Source organism: Malurus melanocephalus, unplaced genomic scaffold (assembly GCF_030028575.1).
Source record: "Malurus melanocephalus ecotype Western Australia unplaced genomic scaffold, MMel_1.1 scaffold_72, whole genome shotgun sequence".
NCBI lineage: Eukaryota > Metazoa > Chordata > Aves > Passeriformes > Maluridae > Malurus > Malurus melanocephalus.
In genome coordinates this window covers 1,624,151-1,644,659 of record NW_026623304.1, presented here as the reverse complement: position 1 = coordinate 1,644,659, position 20,509 = coordinate 1,624,151, and the positions used below count along the sequence as shown (strand labels likewise).

Genomic DNA, 20,509 nt, shown 5'->3' with positions numbered 1-20,509 from the left:
GGAATTACAAGGTCAAGAAAATGTTACATTCCTGCAGATTGTTTTACATTCCTTGCCCCTTATAAGCCTTTTGCTTAGGGCAGCTTAAAGACATACATTTCATAACAAACAACTCATTCAGGTTGAGGAAGGGACAGGGATTTATTCTTTTCTCTTTCTCACCCTGTATCCAGTCTGAAGATATTAGGAAAAGTATTCAGAATCTGCCATAGTTGTGTTATGACCAGTTATGCTGACTTGGGTCTCCATGAGACYGTAAAAATACCTTGAAACACAAGCTCCAAATGAATTTTCAGTGGTTTTGTAACCTTCATAATCTGCCCTTGAAAGCAGCTAAGTTCCAGAATGAAAAACACAGGTTTCTAGTACCYAGGTTTTGATAAGGGAAAGGTATTTGAGATTCATACCAACATGGCAACAAGTGTAGAAGTGTGTTGGCATGGCTCACGTAGGAGGAAGGCAGCAGGCAGGCTTGTTCTTCCATCAGGTTGCATTCCTAAGATGTGCTTAAGGATGCTTCCTGCTCACAGCTGTAATGGAAGATCAGATGTAGGGGAAGCAAGGCTTTTATATAAAACTGATTGGAATCCACATGCAATTGAACAGAATACAACTTCCTGACCAGAATTTAAAAGTCTTTAAATYTTGCCACTTATTTCTTGCTGTTTGAGCTGCTCTTTATGCTGAATCTCCACTAGAGCAGGCAGAATGAATGCAGCTGACTTATCCCCAGGCCACTTAGATCTGTAGTTACTGGTGCCTGCAAAGCATGGCTGCAGAAGCAGCTTCTAAAAAGCAGAATTCAAGTACCTGCATTGAAGATTTTTTTTGGTGTCATTTATGTAATATCTGCAATGAACTGTGACTGCCAACTGTTACCAACATCATCAATTTGTTGCCCCTTTGGTTTGTAAGAAATTGTGGCACATTCATACCTAAAGTAAGGTAGTTCTCCCTTACTTGATTCTTTTCCTAGAGGTTGGCAGCTAGTGGCATCAGGAAATCAAAAAGGAAAATAAGTGATGGGAATACTGAATTATCAACCACTCTATGGGTTTGGAGCATTAATGCAAAGGAAGTTAAACATCTGCTTTCTTGAGTCTCCTGGGTTTGTACCACCATTGTCCTTCAGAGCACCTAATGATTTATTCATTGTATTAGAGCCTACATCAGTGAGCAAGGAAGGGAGAGTAACTGGCTGCAGGCAGAGTACAGGCCTGTTTTTAAACAGCTTTTAAATATTCCCAGGAACTGAAATGTTGTGAGGCGGAAGAAGACATCAATGTGATCTTTCATATATGTGTATATATCTTTTATATATCTTTAATATATGTGTAATGGAAATGTTTACCCTTCTGGGAAGTGCTCTTATATCTGCTACAGATATCTTTYAAGAGTCTTAATAAGTCAGGAGATAGTACACTCTTCATAGAAAGACATTTATCTGTAATTACTATCAGGAGTGGCGACGAGATGGTATTCTCAGGTTGCTCCCTTTGAAATCATTAAAATCTAGGAATATTCCTCTCTTCACACCTCTTTGTTGCTAAGAATAGCGCCTGTTTTGAAACTCAGTGCTTTATTTCTTTCCTTGCCTTAAAATATCACCTTTAAATACCGTGCTGGCAATTTACAAACAATTTATCAACTGGTACAGTTGGCCACTGACCAGTCTTTGTTTGTGAGGTACACAGACTATTTAGATCCTGGCAGGAAATTTGTCAATGGACCTTAAAAGAAATATTTAAGTCCTCCCAACCTGGAAGCAGCTTAAAAGATAATGAATGGTGAATTAGCATTTTTCCATGTACAGCTCTCACAATAAACACATTTGTAATCAGATTTAGTGTCAAGCTGCACGAGTTATTAGTGCTTGGCAAAATGTCACCTAGTGTTTCATTTTGTTATAATGTTTCAAAAAGGTCATTTATTGAAATGAACAGGAAATACACACCTTACACAAATACAATGCAGAGCACTCTACAAATACCAGGGTATTCATCACCCAGGTTTCTAGAACCGTAGAATAGCCCAGGTTGAAAGGGACCTCAAAAGATCACCTGATCCAGCCTTTTGTGGGAAAGGAAGCCKAGATGAGATTATTTAGCACCCTGTTCAGTTGCAGGGATTGATGGAATTGAATCCAGATAAAAACATTATTCATATGATTTGTCTAATGGGCAAGTTTTTTCCTTCTTCATGAAATTTGCTTGTTTTTCTCTGCTCAAAAGGAAAAAAATGTACCAAATGCATCATCAGCTTTCTGCAGACGAAAAAAATAAACGTTCCTTAGTATCTAAGGACATTGAAGCATTTGGYTGTGCTTCTGGATGCACAAAGAAAATAGGTCCAGAAATACTGATTATTTTCTTTTGGCCCATTTTCTCCCTGTATCAGAATTGTTTACCAGATTTTCAGAATACCTGCAGGAGGAAAATCTGCATGCTGACTACCCACTAGACTATATTGGAGAGAATTATGCCTAAGCTGTTCTTAACAAATCCAAATAGTTTATGTAGTAACGTAATCCTGTCTATTCAGCTAGCTCCRTGTTTGTTGGTGGATTTATATGTATCACACTACATGTTTATGTACATGCACTGCACTTCCTTTTCGCTACTGCCCTCTGTGAGGTATTACAGCTAATTTCTTGTGGAGTGACAGAAGTGCTCATCTCATCAGGCGCTGTCACAGACACGCGCACTGTGTCTCTGGATTGTGGCAATGGCAGGGATTTCTGCATAAATGCACACGACGTGTGCTATGTGCAGGGGGAACAGCAGTGAGGCAAACAGCGCTTGCTCCTAGGTAGTACTAGCTGATGAATCATTTACTTGACAGCGTTCTGCTTTTTTGTTTTTTTTATTCCTAAGTCACTGGATGCTTGTGTGAATTTTTTGGCGTTTTCCCAGAGTCCACACTGCTTCCAGCTGAGATGCCAAACCCTACTGCCGTTTGGATTTGCGCAACGCCGCTTTAATACCCAGAGCTCCTCCATAAATAGTTCTGCTCTCCCCACGCCCAGCTAGAAAACAACCACAGGAAATCGGGGAATGTGCAGCCAGCACAGCTTAGCTGGCACTAATTGATCTGAGCCAGCACAGCCTGCATGAGAGCATTCATGTACGTAGCCTGCACTGCTGGCTGGCTGCGGCTGCTGCCTCAGGAGCTCGGGTGCCTGCCTGCTTTTTACAAGGCTCCATATTGCTACAGCCTCACAGCAGCAGCAGCAGCGTTTTTGTTGTTGCTCAGAGGAGTTGCGCTCCTGTAGGAAGTGTACGCAGCCACCTCCTCCCTCTCCCTTTCTCCCTGCCTCTTTGCTTCCCTCCCTCCCATTTCATCCCAATCCTCTACTGGAGGCTTTCTCAGCTGCTTGCAGTTGTCAGGGCAGGCAGTCTCAAGAACTTGCAGTAGCTTTTTAAAGAAGGAAAAATTCAAGGAAGGCAGATGTTTTTACTAGTGTGAGTGAGCAATTAGTACAAAGGGGTCAGCGAGCAAGGGATTTGGATTTGGAGCTGGAAACATCRGGGTCTGTTTGGATCTTTTTAGCTAAAGGCATGAGCTTACTGATGCTGTGATTGCAGGGGTTTTTGCCCCCCTCTGCATCCTGAAACGTTTTTTTTTTCCTTTCTCTCTCATTTTTTTGGGTGTTTGTGAACATAGCAGACTTCAAGCATGAAGATTCAAGAACATCCAAGTATGCCTGAAAACAAGTTGCAAAGAAATCAAGATGCTGATGATCAGGAAAACAGCTTTGTATCTGAAGTGCCTCGGCTGGATTTAACATCACTGTGTGATGACAACAACTGGGAAGGTAGGACTGTGTGATGGCTGGTTGTGTGAGTGAAATGAGAGGGGGAAATCTGAATGGGCTGCGTGTATCTTTATGTGATCATGTTCTCTTGCTAAAAACAATAGAAAAGCAACTTTGTCCCGAATATAGAACTGAAAGTTTGGAGAAACTGAAAGCAAATACTGAGCGGTATTAACTCTAATTGTCACTTAGAGAGAGAAAATGAAACGATTTATTCTTGAAGTTACTTTCATGYTCTGTTCAGTACTGTTAAGTCTCCCTGAGTGTTTCAAGATACCTTATTTCTTAGTGGCTGATCACTGGRTAATTAAGCTAGACTGCGCTACACTTCAAAGCAACTGGGTATTTCACAGTCTGAAAAGAACTTTTCTTCTTCTTCAATCACTGTTTGGAAATAATGATTCAGACCTGAAAAGCACAGCTGGTAAAAAATGCTGTCTGTTACTTCGTCTCACAAACGTTTTTTTTTTTTTTTTTTTTGTGTATGCTGTGAAGGAATTCTGATCACCAGCTCAAATGGCAGTGTTAAATTGATTGTATGTCAATTTAATATGTATTAATACTATTTCTTACCTCTCCTCTTCAGAGTGCGTGCTTGGTTGGCTATTTGCACTTACTCATGTAAGAGTGGGAACCTGGGCAAACTCTGTGGGTGCCATAAGCCTTAGTTTCATTTTAAATTGAGATGAAATTAAGGTGTCCAGCAGTTTTGGGATCAAACCCTTTTTTAGTTACAGAGTATATCTCCGCATACAAGCCGGAATTCTTCTGTTAGTTTATGCTTTAGGAGTAAAAGATGTGTTTTGACAGGGAAGAAGCAGGAAAACACAAGTGYGGTGTTTTAATAAAGCAAGAGAGGGAAAACGTGCAACTAACTCATTGCTGTAAAATAACAATCCCTGAGGAGCACTGAGAAGGGAAGTTCTCTGCTCCTGCCTCCACAGCGTACGTGACCTAGTATGTTTTGCTTTCCCTCTAGGAGGGCAGTAGTTATGACACTTGAGGCGTGAGTAAAGAAAACCCGCAGCCATGGCTGCCTTTGATTCAGCCAGGCAAGCAGTCACTGTGCRCAGGAGGGAATTTTTCCATTTTCTTGCTAGGTGGGGATTCCCTGGGTGGAATCGCCACACATGCAGCAGGGCTGATCAAAGCCCAGGGAAGGGCTCCCAGGAGGTCCTGGCTGCTGGRTGTTTATGGAGATGCCAATTAGCAGAGCCCTGCAGGGTCTCCAGCCCAGGGTGAGCACRTCTGCCTTCTCAGAGGTGATGTGTGGCTTCAGCTGTCCTGTAAACCTCCTGAAATAATGACTTTTTTTTTTTTTTCCTTCCTGCATTACTAATAGGAGTCACATGAATGCATGAAGGGGAGATAACTGCTTTCTGTCTGCCAGAGGCTTTCCCACTGTATTAAATAAGTTGCTTCTTTGGTACAGCTCCCTCTGAGTAGGCAYGCTCTCTTATGTTTGGATTCTGGCTTTCTTGCCCTGCAAATATGAGACAGGATTATGGGCACATGTGACTGTGCTTCTCTCTGATTCCTCCTTCCTCCTTTCTGTTCACGTGTATTTCACAGGAGGAGGAGGTGGGCAGTTGCAAAAGAATCAGCTGTCTGGGCTGAGAGGCATCATCTTCTGAAATACGTGCTTTCCAGAATCACCATTTTGTTGGTGTGGGTGAACAGCAGCAAAATGGTGTCTTCTGAGTCTCAGCAAAGAGAGACTGAGTCTTTCCTAGCTTTGGATGTGGACTCAAGCTTGCTGCAGCCAGGAAGGGGAACATCTTAATATCAACTCTCATACGGTTTCTGTAGCTAACGGCAGAGCCTGTTGTTGAGACTGGCTTTGCAAGGCAGGGTTATACCACCCATCCACCCCTCTGGCAACCAGGACATCCTCCCTTTCCCTACCAGCCAAGCTGAGTCACTCAAACCTTCACACATCTCTTCAGGATCCATGCTACAGCTCTGGTTGCATCCCCAGTGAAAAGCGAAAGCACTGTGCCTTCAAATGCCCTAACACTGAGCTGTTTATTGCTTTGCTCTTGAGAAATTACCCATTCTTTCAGGGGATAGTTGAGATTATGTTTGGGGTCAAGGCTCTCTATATCATACTGCGAGAAATACGCAGCACCCGGTGAGTAGGGCAGCTGCTGGGATTTTCACAAGTGAAGTGTGAGAACTATTAAAGGTTGAGGGCTTGCCTTCAGCTGTAGCTGTCACTGCCTCCAGTCAAATGTTAGGAAAGAGTCTTTACACAAGACAACCTTGTCCATTCATTAGCTTTAATTTGTCACTCAGACAGGCTCTTGATCGTTGAAAGATCAGAGCTGTCTTAAAAACCCTCATCCAGAGGCACAGAACTGATAACTGCTGCCAGAGCCCTGTGCCTTCCATGTTACATTTCTACTAGATTTTTTTTTCCCATAATGTCCAGTCTGTACACAAGAGCAGAGGTTTGCTGTACTTCTCCAGGCTGCGTTCCCTTAGCTAAAGCTGAGCACAGAGAGGACAGAGACATTTTCTCCCTGCTCCCCGCAATGCATAGCCTCACACTTTGCCATGTGCCCGCCTTCTGCATCCCCCTCACCTGCTAAGTATAGAGGCATGTGTAGGAATCATCAGGCTATTGACGCAGCACTCAGGGCTTGAGCAGTGCCCCAGCAAAATTCAAGTGCTGAGCTCCTTGCCTCAGTGCATTTTCTGTGGTCCAGGAGCGTTTTCCCAGTGTGTGTTTGGCACATGCGAATCAGGGTGTTTTATTGTCACTCTGGGTGTGGGCTGAGCTGCCCCCCTGAGCTGGGCTGTCACATYTGACTGCTGGGTTTGCCTGCTAAGCTGGTCAGTCAGTGCCAGCTGAGATGGCTTTGGGAGCAGGCACTTSCAGAGCTGCTTCCATAGCTAAGGTTTCTAATTGTTGCGGATTACATTTGAATCGGGTGCAGTGACTGAGGAGAACAGAGTGTTCTCTCACGGTGTAGCACTATTGTGCAGATTTCTCACCAAATGTTTCTAATTCAAGCCCAGAACTTGCTATCCTGTCCTCAAGGGAAATYTGGAAGTATGTTGCTCTCCATGGCAGCGGCTGGCCCTGTCAGCAGATTGGGCTGCGCAGACAGTTCGGTAAATCAATGGAATGTGTGATTGCTGCTGATGTCACCCGATTACTGACACTTTGAAAAAGTTCTGTAGCTGAGATTTCAAGCAGAGTCTGCAGTAACAAGCACTTATAAAACAATCTGCAGGCTTTTTTCTTCAAGCTTAACAAAAAAAAAACCCAACAAAATAATAAAAGCAGAAGTTAAAAACACGATTTGAGTTTGAGTATTGCAGCACTTGAGACCTGAGGGTGACAGTGTTGCAACTATTTGTAGACCAGTCACTTAACTGATATTTTCCCATGGAAATAAACCCCAGGGTAATGCAAAGAAATCTGTGCAGTATAGCAGAATGGAAGCTGCATTTAGTTTTATTTCAACAGTGTGGACTCAGATTGATCAGTGTATTTGTGTGTAACACTCTTCAGTGTAAGAAATCAAAAGGTGACGAAGCACCTTTTATTTTTATTACTAAGAATAGCAAAAAATAATTGCACTGTTTACTGAATAGCATCAATGTATAAAAATTGTTCTTTGAGTTGTTATGACATGCTGTAAACAAAATAAAAAGTTTGCTTGCTAGCTGAGAGATGTGTCATCTCACTAAGTGAAAAGGCGTGGTAGTGCTGTATTTGGGCCATTCTTTTGATCTACATAGGAAGAATGCCTCCTGATGTATTCAAACAAGGATATTTTCATAAAGTTATTTATAAGATGAAGAAAATAGGTTGTTACTGAGCTAGTGAATGCTTTGGATGCGGTTTTAAATGACTATTCATTTTGTTATGAGGGTTCTTTCTGGAGTCTTTCAAGTGGCATTTGATACTAGCACCTCAGGTGTTGTAATGAGTTTAGACTTTTTAATCCCTCTGGACCTACTTCAGTTTACAGTAGCTAAGATTTGGCCTCGTTTGTTCGACAGATGGGTGTGTGTAAAAGCAGTGTTAGCAGAGCATGTATGAGCTGTGTGGCTGCAGAAAGGGAAACAGGTGATGGCTGTGGCGTTTTGCTGGCTGCACTTCAAGTGGTATTTGTGTGTAGACACCCCTCTGTTGGCCCTGCAGCCCCCCAGTAACCCTGTGGCAAATAAACAATGTGGTGATTTTAATAAAGTCAGGTTTTTTTCAGCAAGATGGCTTGGAGCTAACAAATAATACACCAATTTGATATAATAAATCTTTCTTCTTGTGTGAAGGACTTCGTGGTTCAGGTTTATTAGAATGGTGAGCCCTGTGTGCAGCAGGTTGGCAGAGAGGCTGTATTGCCATAGGCGATGCTCCGTGTGCCTGGGGAGCTCTGCAGAGCCACACCTGGCAGATGGCTGACAGCTTTGTTGAAMGATGAGCCGCTTGTGGGATTTTGAGAGGGAGTGCAGCGCTTCTGAAGGACTGCAGGCTCAATAGCAGCACGCAGTTCACTGCTCCTGTGCCAGCTTAGAAAAGGCATACCTGAGAGAAATGCCTGGAGAGGCTGACCAAGGCACTGAACATTTTTTCACCCTTTCTCTGCACTGGTACAGCCATGGTGGCTAAACAGTTGTTGTCGTCCCCCCTTCCTCCCCCCCACCCCCGGCCCTTTTTGTTTTTTCATGAAAAGTTGTCATTCTGGAAAATGGAGCCGGGGTGGGGGGGGAACAGTAAGAAAGAATGTGGAGATGTGTAGAAAACTGAGAGTTTTCCCTGAGCAGGAGAGATCTGTTCARGACAGAAGAGGAATAAGTGTAGCTGCTCTGTCAGGTCAGTGGAAAGGAAAAGGTGCAACCTTTACGTTATTTACTGTTATTTTATTCTTCAATTAGCAGAAAGGGRAAAGGGTGACAACATTAATCGTGACAGCAGATACTTTAAAACTGAACTTCATAGCAGATGCTTCAAACCTGAACCATTCAGTCTAGAAATTTAGCAGCCTTCAGAAAAAGCTCAATGCTTTGATAGCTATCTTGGCTAAATGAATAACAAAAGATATTATGCATCCTGTTAAAGAGGAATTAATTGTGCACTGTCAGAAAAAGTAATAGCTTACCCTTGGCGGGTTGCTGTGTGTTTGTATGATCCAGCAATTCCAGTGCTTCCAGCTGAAGTGCCTGGCACTTGGCCAGCAGGAGAGAGAAKCAGTTGGACTGCAGCTCCGGTCCACTTAGTGATCTAATGTAGATAAAATCTGTAATTGTACATATCTAAATATGTTCCTTGATTAATTGCTGTGCTGCTCTCAGGGGTTTAGCGATTTTGTGTCTAGATGAGGCTTYGTTTTCTAAATATGTAGGATCAGCAAGGGAAACAAAATTACCCATAGGGTCAGGCCTTCAGGAGCAAGGGTTAAATAAACCTGATTTTCTGTRGCAGCCATCTCTTCTGTCAAGTCTCAAATTTCATCTTTCGTTTTAGGACTTCTTTTTCTTTTCCTTTTAAACCTTTCTCCATTGGAGTGGAATTTTCTGTTTTGGGGGAGTATTTTGAAATCAACAAAAYAGAAAATAGACACACCTCAGTCCTCCATTAGGTTACATAAAGTGCTTTGCTGTCTTTTGGGGTTTGATCAGAGGCTCTTTGAGCCATTGCAATTCCCTGAATGTCRCATGCTATCTGGTTTTAAATCCACCTTGGACAAAGTCACATGCATCATGCATGATTAATAATGGCTTTGTTAGCTGGTGTGGTAGGAGCTTAATTTAGTTACTGCTAAATATGCTTTATTTTTTTCTAAGTTTATTCCATCTGTCTAAATCCCATGGAGGCGTTATTTAACAATTTCCAAGAGGAAATTCTGTTTGGGGGTGAGAGGTACTCAAACAATTAGAAGTGAGAGATGTCTAGAAAAATTTCATGCATCAGTTAACTCTCACTCCTGCTAGTCAAATATATTCATTTTTTTTCTTTTTGTACTACCCTTTATTTTGGTGCGAGAGATCTTGTGAGACGCTTCCTAAAATCATGAGATTAAGGGAAATGGATGCAAAATATTCCACGYATTAGAAACTGGTTGAAGAGAGCTTAGCTTTCTTTTTTTCAGAAATTAACTGAAGGAAATGCATGTGCTTTCCAAGCCMTGGCAAAGCAGTCTCCATACACTTGGGACTTGCACACCCCATGGCAGTAGCCTCTGTGAACCAGGCTTGTGTGTGCWTCTCTTGGCACATCTCTGAGGGGCTCTTATGCAAAAAGCTCGTRCAAAAGCCTCTGCCATCCCTTTCAGGGTAGCACAGCAGTGTGCATGCAGCACCAGCCTCTAAGCAGAGGCGTGCCATTTATATCCATGTGCTGCAGAAGAAGGGAAAAGGAGAAGAGCATCATTTGGAGATGTGTGCAGGCCAAACGGCTCTGAGCCCATCGTTGCTGCATTGGCGATGATCTCGCACTGCCTGAATCGTACAGAGGKGGAATGTTAAATAGTGCAGAGGTTCTGCAGGGGAATCCTCATGTAATCCACTCTGAGCTGTGGGAATGTTAACCTTATTCAGCAAAAGGAAATATACTGCTTTTTATTATAAACTGATAACTTCAAAAGCCCCTTCCCTTTGTGAATGAAGAATAGACACACTAGGCACAGGAAACAATTAGTCCATAGCTCTGTGGCTGGTCTGGGAGCTTTCTGTAAGGTTTTTGTTTTGTTACTTGACTCTAGAACTATTTGTTAGATTTGTAAGTTCAAAGCCTGGCTCTTAGCACCACAGGATTAGACAGTTTAAGTAGGAGCATGCAAATCAGCTTAGTAAACTATCTGAACACAAAATGTTAGACTTCTTATGGCATCTGGAGGGAGTGATCACAAGATTGAGGCGATTGCTTTCTATTAYGCTAATCAGCAATGCTAAATTGGGTTTCCCTTTCTCTCCCACTTCACCACCTCCCTGAACAACATTGCTTTTACTTCTAGCTGGTTAGGTCATCCAGGGGGCTGAAGATTTCCTCACTTTTCTGCCATGCTGTAAACAGCAGGGTTGCATGTGAAAGGGAAAAGGGGAAACTTGGACCATATTAGCATAATGGTTAATATATATAGGCTGAGCACCCTGTGGAAMAAGTGGTAATGTGAGGCACTTTTTGCTTGCAGATTAGAAGAACCTATGCTTRCTCCTAGGCTTTGAATTTCCAGTAGCAGGCAACAGGGTCACATTGGAGTGCTGAGGCCTACAGGAGAATCATTAATGTACTATTAGTTTACAGCATTTGTACAAACTGAAATGGAAAAAAAAATCTTCTGGAATCCGATTGCCTCTTCTATATACCGTGTGCCAATAGTGCTCTCTGTCCAGCACAACTTTTCCCCCAAAGGTGCTAGCTGGTGATTGCCTTATTTGGTGTCAGTTCATGGGTAGGTTTTTTTTGCCTTGTCAGKTTTTGGGTAGTTTTCTGTTGCACCTAAGTATGTATTTGGGTAGGTTACCTGATGTGGTCAGGCTTTATATTGCTTTGCAGAGGGCAGAGGGAAAGTAGTGACCAGAGAATGCCTGGTGACAAGAGTCACAGTCCAGGCCAAGCAGGTCCAGGTTGATTAGAAAGTTACCTGGAGTCTSTTTTATGTATAAAACAAAGCCAATAAAACCAGCCTTTGTCTTACTGTTCCCAGAGCCCATCCCTGCTCTCTCCTCATGGCAGCGAGACGGCTTAGACTCAGATGAGGCTCGCCTTTCCCCGCAGGCCGGGCGCTTGATTCGGCAGCTTCTGGATGAGGACAGCGATCCCATGCTGTCCCCTCGCTTCTATGCCTATGGACAGAGCCAGCAGTACCTGGATGACACAGAAGTGCCTCCTTCTCCTCCCAATTCTCATTCCTTCATGAGGTGGGTTGTGATTTGCCAGTGCTGACTTTCACATCCAGCTGCAAAGGGTTTGCACAGCTGCATCAAGCAGCATCCCTTTGGATTAGCCCTGCCACGCTGGGTTTCTGTCCTTGCTCACAGGAAACTGATATTTTTATGGAAGCTCTTTGTAGTTAATAATTTCTGGGTTTGTGCATTAATGTATGGGCACCTGCTGTTGCTGAAAGAGGCTGTTAAATCCTCTTTTGCTCTCTGTCATTACAGAGTAGCAACATAGCATTCTCACTTTTGTGGCCTTTGCCTTTATTTACACAAAGTTAAAGTGGCCTTCTCTGCATTATGATGTACTGTGGCTGTTTGGGTAAGCTCTTCCTGCAATGTCTGCTCTTGGTAGGAGACGGAGTTCGTCTTTAGGATCTTACGAAGATGACAGAGAAGACCTTACCCCTGCACAACTCACCCGAAGGATTCAGGGGCTGAAGAAAAAGATCAGGAGATTTGAGGACAAATTCGAAGAGGAGAGGAAATACAGAGTGAGTCTCTGAAATTTAAGCATTAATGTGAAGATGTATGCATTAACAGCAAAGGGAAGGGACACCCACCAGAGAATTGGGTCAAACATACAGCGGAGCACCAGGAAAGTATATCAAACATACAGAGGGCTTGAAAGCTCTTATAAGGGGAAAAAAAATAAAACAAACCAAATCCTGCTGCCAGCCCAAAAATGTATCCACACCAAGCAAATTATTTTTGCAGTCTTTATGCACTATGCGTGCAGCGCAAGAGAGTGAGGCTAATAAACCCATAGGATTTGACCACTGCTTAAGACTTAAGTGTAGGAATAGCTATGTTAAATTTCTGTTTGTTTATTTATTTAAGTTCAGCATAAGGGAAGCACAGTTGTTCATCTCATTTGCATGATGGACAACTGTGCATTGCAGAGGAGAGAGCAGCTGCCTTCACTCCTGAGCAAGGAACCATAGTCAAGTGCTACTGAGCAGTAGAATGTACTGGACTCTGATATTGTTCCTGAGATGCCCTTACAATGCATTGTTTTTAAGGAACTAAAGCTTTGYATGTGTGCATTTTGGCTGTCTAAATGGCAAGGAATTGTACTGAAAAGGTCTTACCTGCAGTAGAAAAGGCTGAAAGAAATGCTCAGAGCTTGCTGTAGCCTAGCATTTGGGTTATTTTGATGTCTTTGGATGGAAGGCAGCCTTCAGTGTGGTTACATGTGTCCTAATACTTCTCAAACTGTTCATGCCAGGTTTCCTCTATTTTAGAGGTACCTTCTTGTTAGGAAACAATAGACACAAGGATTCCAAGGTGCATCCGGCCCTCTTAGTCACTTCTACAAGTTAATCATTCTCATCAAATGTTTTGTGTTTTTGGAAAAGAAAATCCATCTCACGATGCCCCTAAGATAGTGCTGTGACAGACAGGAGCAATTAAAGCGAGGTCTGAAATGGGCTGGTCAGAAGTGTGCAGCTGCCAGTGTCTGTGCTGGCTCCAAATTCCATTGTACCCTTCTGTRCCACACACTTGTTTCAGTGAATCTCTCCTGGTGGTTTAGCACAGATTCAGCATGGCTTTTCTTTCCTCCCAGCCCTCCCACAGTGACAAAGCAGCCAACCCTGAAGTGCTCAAATGGACGAATGATTTGGCCAAATTCCGAAAGCAACTTAAAGGTGAGCAGCCACCACTGGTGCACCTTTGAGGGGCAGCTTGATTCTGCCTCATTTAGATTTGAACTGAGGCAGTGACCCTGTCACTGTCAAATTTTAAAAGTGAAAAATGACTCATCTTGCTCCAAACTTCCCTGTTTAGAGTCAAAACTGAAGATATCAGAGGAAGACCTTGGCCCTGTTGTGCGTCAGCGCAGCAACACKCTCCCCAAGAGCTTTGGCTCTCAGCTGGAAAAGGAGGATGACAAGAAGCAAGACCTGGCAGATAAATCTGCCAAGCCTGCYGTGGAAGTGACCCTTGACTCCATCCAGAAGAAGCTTCAAGAGAAACGAGCAGAGACAAATCGACCTGAAGACATTAAGGTACAATCAAGACCTGTCAGATTTAGGYCTTTAAGTGCAAGCAGGTAACTTGTGGCTACACAGTCACTTGTGAAAGCACTGCAGTCATCTATGTTTTGTTTAAAAGTCTGCAGCCTCTAGTCTGGGCTCACTTGCTTCAGTTCCTTTCCCTCTRCCTTCAGTATCTTGATTTTTTTCAGAGCTCAGTTTCTGTTGTATGTCATCTTGTGTTCTTTGTATTTTCCAAGTAATGTTTCTGAGTTACTGCAATTTTTCCCGCCCTGTGTTTGGTTATTTCTGTTGCCACATCCAAAGGCTTTTGSCAAATTCTGAGATTTCCAGTGCTTCTAGTGGTTGTGTCATCTGTTTGCTTYTTGTTCACTCCAAAGCTGAGTGTTTTTCTCTCAGGGTGTGTTATTGCTACCCTTCAGAGTTTCACGCTGAGCTCTGTTAGTTGCTCTAATCAGGGGTTATCAGCAGGGAGGTCTTCGTGTCTGATGTTGTGAGCTCTTGAGGCCTGGGCAGCCTTGTRAATGAAGTCCTTGAGTCTGCTGACATGTAAATTGTGCAGTTCTGTATCAAAGCAAGGCAGACAGCATTGTCTTTGTTTGCTAGATGTGCAGAAGAAAAACATGTGTGTTTTGACTATTTTCTGATTGTAGCAAGAATCCACAGCCTGACCTCTTATAGATGGACTATAAATATTTGGTGCTSTGATAGGGAGAGAAGGCTTGGTGTCAGGCAAATTCAGTGGGGGAATTTTGAACAACTTCAATGTTGAAATCTTCTCTGTCTGCCCCTTTTTTTTGGCTTTGTCCTTTCTTGTCTGCTGCAATTTTTCACTCCAGAAGAGAATTGGCAGAAWGAGACAGTCTGACTGCACTTCAGTTCTTGGTAAAGTGTGTTTGTGAYAGTCAAAGCAAAGGTGTCAAGCTTTACAAGAGGTACTGGATTTTGTCTCTGCTTGGGAGAAAAAGGATGGACATGTTCAATTCTGTAGAATTGACACTACAAATCTTAACTGAAAAAGAGCCATTGCCATTAAAAAATGTCTTTTTTCAAAGCACATTTGTAATCTGTAAATCCCCCTTAGGTGCATAAAACACCTTCATATGCAGAGTTTGTGTGTTTAATCTGCCTGCATTGTGCATAGGGTTTTACTCACATTAACAGTCTCTTTGGCAATGTGCTGGGAAAAGAGAATTGGAAGGCAGAGATGAATCTTTAAAATGTAGTGATGGTAATACACGACTTTGGTTATGGCACAGATCAGCATTTTATGAGTCCAGGAATCTGACTTTTTTTCTTCCTTTTCCTCTCTCTGTACCACTTTTTATAGGACATGACAAGAGATCAGATAGCAGCTGAAAAAGTGGCTCTTCAAAAAGCTTTGTTGTATTACGAAGGCATTCATGGCAGACCGGTATGTACTGCAGCGCTTTTTTTTTTTTTTGGCTTTTTCCACCCCTCCGCCCAAAGTACATCTTTCTATGTCTTTTCCTGTGGTAAATGATGTGGTAAATGATGCCCCTAATGCCCCATTGATGTCAGGTCAGTAGAACTGCTTGCTCTCCAAGCCACACATGCACCCTCTAATCCACTTCTCTGATCCTTCACTTSCGCAGCTGCTGAGGAGTCTGTTCCAGGCAGGGTGATGTCCTCACACRGCAGGGCTGGACAGACACCTGTAGCACAGAGCCTGCAGGCTCAGTGGGCACTATTTTGGCATTGTGCTCTCCAGGTTCCACAGCCATCCAGTTTGTGACCCAGTGAACAGTCTGCACAGGAATAGTTGTGCATGGTCCCACATCCTGCCAGGGAGTTTGCAGTTTCTRGTATCAATGGCTAACTGGGAAGGCACCTGTATATTCATTGCACCTTCTTAGAGGGGCTACAACATGTTTCACCCAGTTCCTTGCTTTTTGCACATCCTCTTAGGTCACAAGGATTCTGGAAATCCCTAAGCATTGCAGTTTCAGTTGAAAGGAGATGTGATTCTTTTCCTGAGAAACAGATGGGTTTTATCCATGTACCAGGAGAAGAGTGGTGTAAGGTTTCTTGTACCTTCAATCTTAAGAAGGGCAACTTATTTGTGAAGAYCAAGAATTAAGTATTGTCTTCTGTTGATCCCTGCTGTGGCAGAAACACAGTGGCTTCCAAGCCACCACGTTGGCTTTTTATGAGTCTCTCCTTCTCTTYCACCGATGACATTATAATCTTTGCTACCAGCTGTATAGGTAAAGTAACTTAATTTCAGAGTGCTGCTAATCCCTTGAGCAGTGGCTTGGGAGCAGCAAATTACTGCTTATAAAGAGTACTTGATTAGTGCAGCTCACAAATCTGTCATTCTGCTGCTGCAYGGGATTCCTGATCTTTTCCTTTTGAATTATTTCCTTCATTATCCATTGTTTTWAAAAAAGTCTCACTAATTTATATAAAGTGCCTTCATGGAGTGCTAATATTGTACAATCACATATACTAGCAACTCAACATGGCATAGTTATATGAGAGGACAGGCAGATTTATTCTTGTGTAAAATAGCAAAAAGGCAGCACAAGGGAATCCACTTAACCTCCCCTGTGTTCTCCATGAGACCAAGCTTTTTTTGCTGCTTTTACAATTATACAAATCAACAGTTGGCTTCTTACTAAACTCACTTCAATCTGTTTAAAAATATTACAAGGCCAGAGCCTATCTTGCCAGCATACATACCTACCCTTTCCGATGCTTCATTTATACAATACTTTTTAATTTTTGTTTTTARGTTAGCAATCTATACCTAGCAACACTGAACTGCATGGCAAGGAAGACTGATCAGCTTTTGCTGTTCCTGGCAGTGCAGCAGTGGAAAAGTACTGAGAGCTTGAGGAGAATGGGGATAGTTCAGCCAAGTTGTTTTTTTTTTTTTCCTTAAAGATATTTAACTAAACAAGAAAAACAATGGAGCTCAGATTTATTGTGCAACTGGGTCTTTCTGCACCAGTGATAGATGAACCTGCAAAGGTGAAACTGAGCTGTTTTAGTTAAGCCAGAAGTCTRTCTCTGCAGAAATTCTTGAGCTGCCCTAACAATGCAAGCAGTGGTCTGTTCTCAACTGCTGCTCTTTTGCCATGTGGAGTCTGCCTCAGAGTTGTGTCAAAGGCTCCATTATTCAAACAGTCTCTTTGCATTTTGATGTTCTCCCAAAATATACTCAGGTTTTACTGGTCTTATGTTTACCTAATGAGACAGTGTGCCCATGTACTAAATATTTACTTTCAGAATATGCTTTCTGTAAAGTTTGCTGTGTAAGTCTGCAGGGCAGGCTCAGACTCCATACACTTAACTTCCAATGCCTATATTAATTCTCTGTGTTGTTTCTCCACACTGATATTCAGACTGAAGGATGTTGTTTATCTTTTCCTATCTTCAGCATACCTAAGGACTTTGTGCCCATTCCAAGGGCTTATGTTTGTTTTTCTGTACGAACAGTGCTGTTAATCAACTTGGAAATGTTGTTAATTGAAGGTTTGATTCTCAGCCTCAGCGTAGTCTTGGTTTTTTTTTAAGTACCAGACTGTCTGAGCCAAYAGTAGTGTTGTACCTCCTGTTCCACAAACTGCTAATCTTGTAAAGCTAGGAATAATATTTTATATATATTTAGGTTACCCAGTTTCTCTAATWATGCTCCTGATGGGTTAGAGAGAATTGTCCAAAGTTGGAGGCAACTTGCTGGCCAGTGCAATTGAGTGCAGGCACATCAGCACAAAACTCAATACAAAGAGGGCTGAGTGAATTGTTTGATGTGCTCACATCCCTCTAATCCATGTGAGCTGCTTACTCAATGAACAGGCAGCGTGAGGCTGTCAGGAATTGGAGCCCTTCTGTGCTTTGGGGGTGTGGGGCATTTGGCCCCAGAGCTCAGACTGCCCATCTGTGTGCCYCTTATCAGCCTGGGGATGTTTGCATTGCTCCTTCTTCTTCCCTGTTCATCTGCCCCCAACACAGGGAGCATAGGCTTGGTTATCAGGAGGAAGATGCATGTACCTCCAGATCCTTAGAGTTCATCCCTGCTGTCCCACTCCTGGCAATACTTACAGCCTTTCTGCCCCTCACAAGCCAAAACCCTCTTCTCTGGAGGGAGGATGTAAAAGCTTTAGAAAGATTACTCCAGTGAAAGTCAACTGCAGACAAAATAACAGGCAGTTCCCTTTAAAATTTCCTCCCTGTCTCGAGCTATATTCCCTTTTTATCCTATTTGTGTTGTAGAAAGACTGCACAAGGGTCCCTAGGGGTTACGCTGTTGATRCTGATTTTTATATGGCAGTCACTCAGGTGCTCTGGTGATTAACATCACTAGAAAGGCATGACATCAGTTAAAGCTTCCTCATAAGAGCTTTATAATCTAAAGTTAGACAAAAGATCTAATGGAAGGACACTTATAGGACGTGGGTCAGACACTAATGAATGATGRTCAGGGTTGGTAAGGATTTTGTTCGTTTTCTATCGTGCTGTTAGAAGAAATAGAACCTAACTTGAATCTGAAAGAAAACCAGAAAGGAACATGCTCATTTTGTAATGCTCCCAAACTGGGCGAAGAATGCAACAAGGGAGTAGTGGAGTTAAGGACAGAGCACTGTAAGGAACACCTGAGGCAGWTGTCACAGCACTATTCTGTCTTCTCTATGCCACACAGCCCTGGCACCTTCAGTCCCTTCTGAGCATTGTGATAAATTCTTCCAAGTGAAGTGGCTGCGAGGAGGGGTGGAGGGCAAGATTAGGAGGTTAAAAAGATGAGAAACTGCTGGMTTGGACAGGAAATTAGGAGGAATAGCAAAGCCAGAATGTCAGCTTTTGTGAGATCTGTAGTTTGACCTACTCAAGGGAAATCTCCTCATGTTGCAATATCCAGTCAGTGCAGCTGCTTTCTCTTTCCATGGGTCATAAACACAGCCATTGAGGGCCTGCCACAAGAACAAGGATGGGAAACCTTGTTTGTGCCTACAGTGGCAGACGTGACTGCAAGCAGAGTGCTGTCCCTGTGGGTCATTTTGTGCTGTGGACATCTGATACCTAATTGGTCACTTAAACCCCCTGTCCCATACAGTTCCTCCACAAGACACCTCACCTGCCATCCCCATACATTTCTCTTCAAGGCCYTCAGACAGAGGGTGATGACAGTCACATGAGTTCCAGAGTGGAATATCTGCTGGAGGCCTCATGGATCTCTCTTCRTTTTCCTTTTCAGGTTACCAAAAATGAACGGCAGGTGATGAAGCCRTTGTATGACAGGTATCGCTTGGTCAAACAGATCCTCTCCAGAGCCAACACCATCCCTATTATTGTGAGTAGAGCATTCTTTTGGGGGCTGTTTCTTTGGTTTCAASCTGAGGAAGCAGGAATCACTACACTTTTGCATACAACATACTGAGGCTAAGTCCCAAYCTGCCTTATCACTCAGAGATCAAACAAATGAGTGAATCAATGACACACTTTATACTGAAGTTGGGCAAAGTGGCACAAGGGACTCTAGTGCCCACCTGTGAGCCAAGGGGCACATCTCACCTTGTGTTGTTTCTTCTCTTTCCATTGGGCTGCTGCTGTTATTTCATCATCTTCTGTTTGGCTACAGCCTCACTTCCTTTTCCRTGCCAACCCCTGCTGAGCTGTAGGTCTTCCATGCTGCTTGGTTCCACAGGGTTGTATGTAAGGAATTCCTGCACACAGGAACACGGACTTGAGGAGATCCCACAGGAGATGCCAGGCACGTCCTTGGCTGAAAGAAAGGGCCCTCAGTCTTCTAATACTTAATGTCTACTGAAGGGATCCTGCAAGTGGTGGATATTCCCTCATTCAGAGTATTGCTTTGTCACTAGCAAGGAATCCAATACACCCCTCTAGGGAGAAAGTTCACCATCTCTAATTTTAGATGGCTTGTGTAGTCCAGTTTTTAAAAATTATTGAATCTAAAAAACCCATACAGAATACTTCAAGCTTGTCTATGGAAAGAGAATTCTTTTATCACAGTTCCTGTTTACTCTGTCTGTCATGTATGACCCTTATTTTGCTTTCCCTTTGAAAGACTGAGTATTTGCAGTGCTCATGTCCTGCCCGCTTACTATAGACAGCCAGTGAAGTAAATTGGCTGGCACAGCCTTACTCATTTCACTGTCACTGAGAAGCTGGGCTTTTTTTCTGCAAATACTGGGAGGTGTTCCTGATCCTGCACTTAAAATAAAAAGCTGTTCCTCCTGAARTATGCAAAATAGTCCCCAAAACGTGTGCTGTGAAGACAGTGCTGGCAGTCAAGATGGAGGAAACWGTGTAGGTGTGCATGGGCAGTTTAATGCAAAGCTCTCAAAAAGAGCTCGGTCCTATTTAGACACAAAAGTGAAATTTCACAGAGGCTAGCAGAGGAGAGATGAGACTGGTTTTTTTCCCAGTCTTCTGAGTGAGGACAGTGAGAGGCTCATAGACAGGATACATTTGAAAATCCATCAGTAGACACTTCACTCCCATATTAATGGAAATCAGGCTCCTGGAAAGCCAGTCTGGAGAGCCTAGCTGAGATTGTCCCAGCCAAATGCTCTGTTGTGTATGGGCTTCAGGCTGGGGATTATTTTCTTGCAGCCTTTGCTTTGTAGTCACTACCCAGCTGGTATTGGAGCATCCAAGTTTCTGTTTAAAAAAAGATTGGCAGTAGTGTCCTTTGCTAAACAACATCCTGAGAGAAAACAGCCCTACATTCAGGGGGTTTGCCAGGTGTATTTTCCTTCTTGGAGAAAGATACTTCTCCTGGTGGTCCAGCAGTGAGCTGAGAGTGAATGTGCGGGTG

General features: G+C 43.1%; 1 protein-coding gene across 1 annotated transcript in view; it reads left to right on the top strand.

Moving 5' to 3' along the window:
- Positions 1 to 20,509, top strand: part of FAM13A (family with sequence similarity 13 member A) — a 121,878-nt gene that overhangs the window by 90,651 nt on the left and 10,718 nt on the right. Inside the window, exons 13-19 of the mRNA XM_057366845.1 lie at positions 3,664 to 3,814; positions 11,476 to 11,689; positions 12,063 to 12,201; positions 13,275 to 13,356; positions 13,496 to 13,716; positions 15,035 to 15,118; positions 18,923 to 19,018. Coding sequence (XP_057222828.1) covers positions 3,664 to 3,814; positions 11,476 to 11,689; positions 12,063 to 12,201; positions 13,275 to 13,356; positions 13,496 to 13,716; positions 15,035 to 15,118; positions 18,923 to 19,018 — 987 coding nt within the window. The remainder of the gene's footprint in view (positions 1 to 3,663; positions 3,815 to 11,475; positions 11,690 to 12,062; positions 12,202 to 13,274; positions 13,357 to 13,495; positions 13,717 to 15,034; positions 15,119 to 18,922; positions 19,019 to 20,509) is intronic.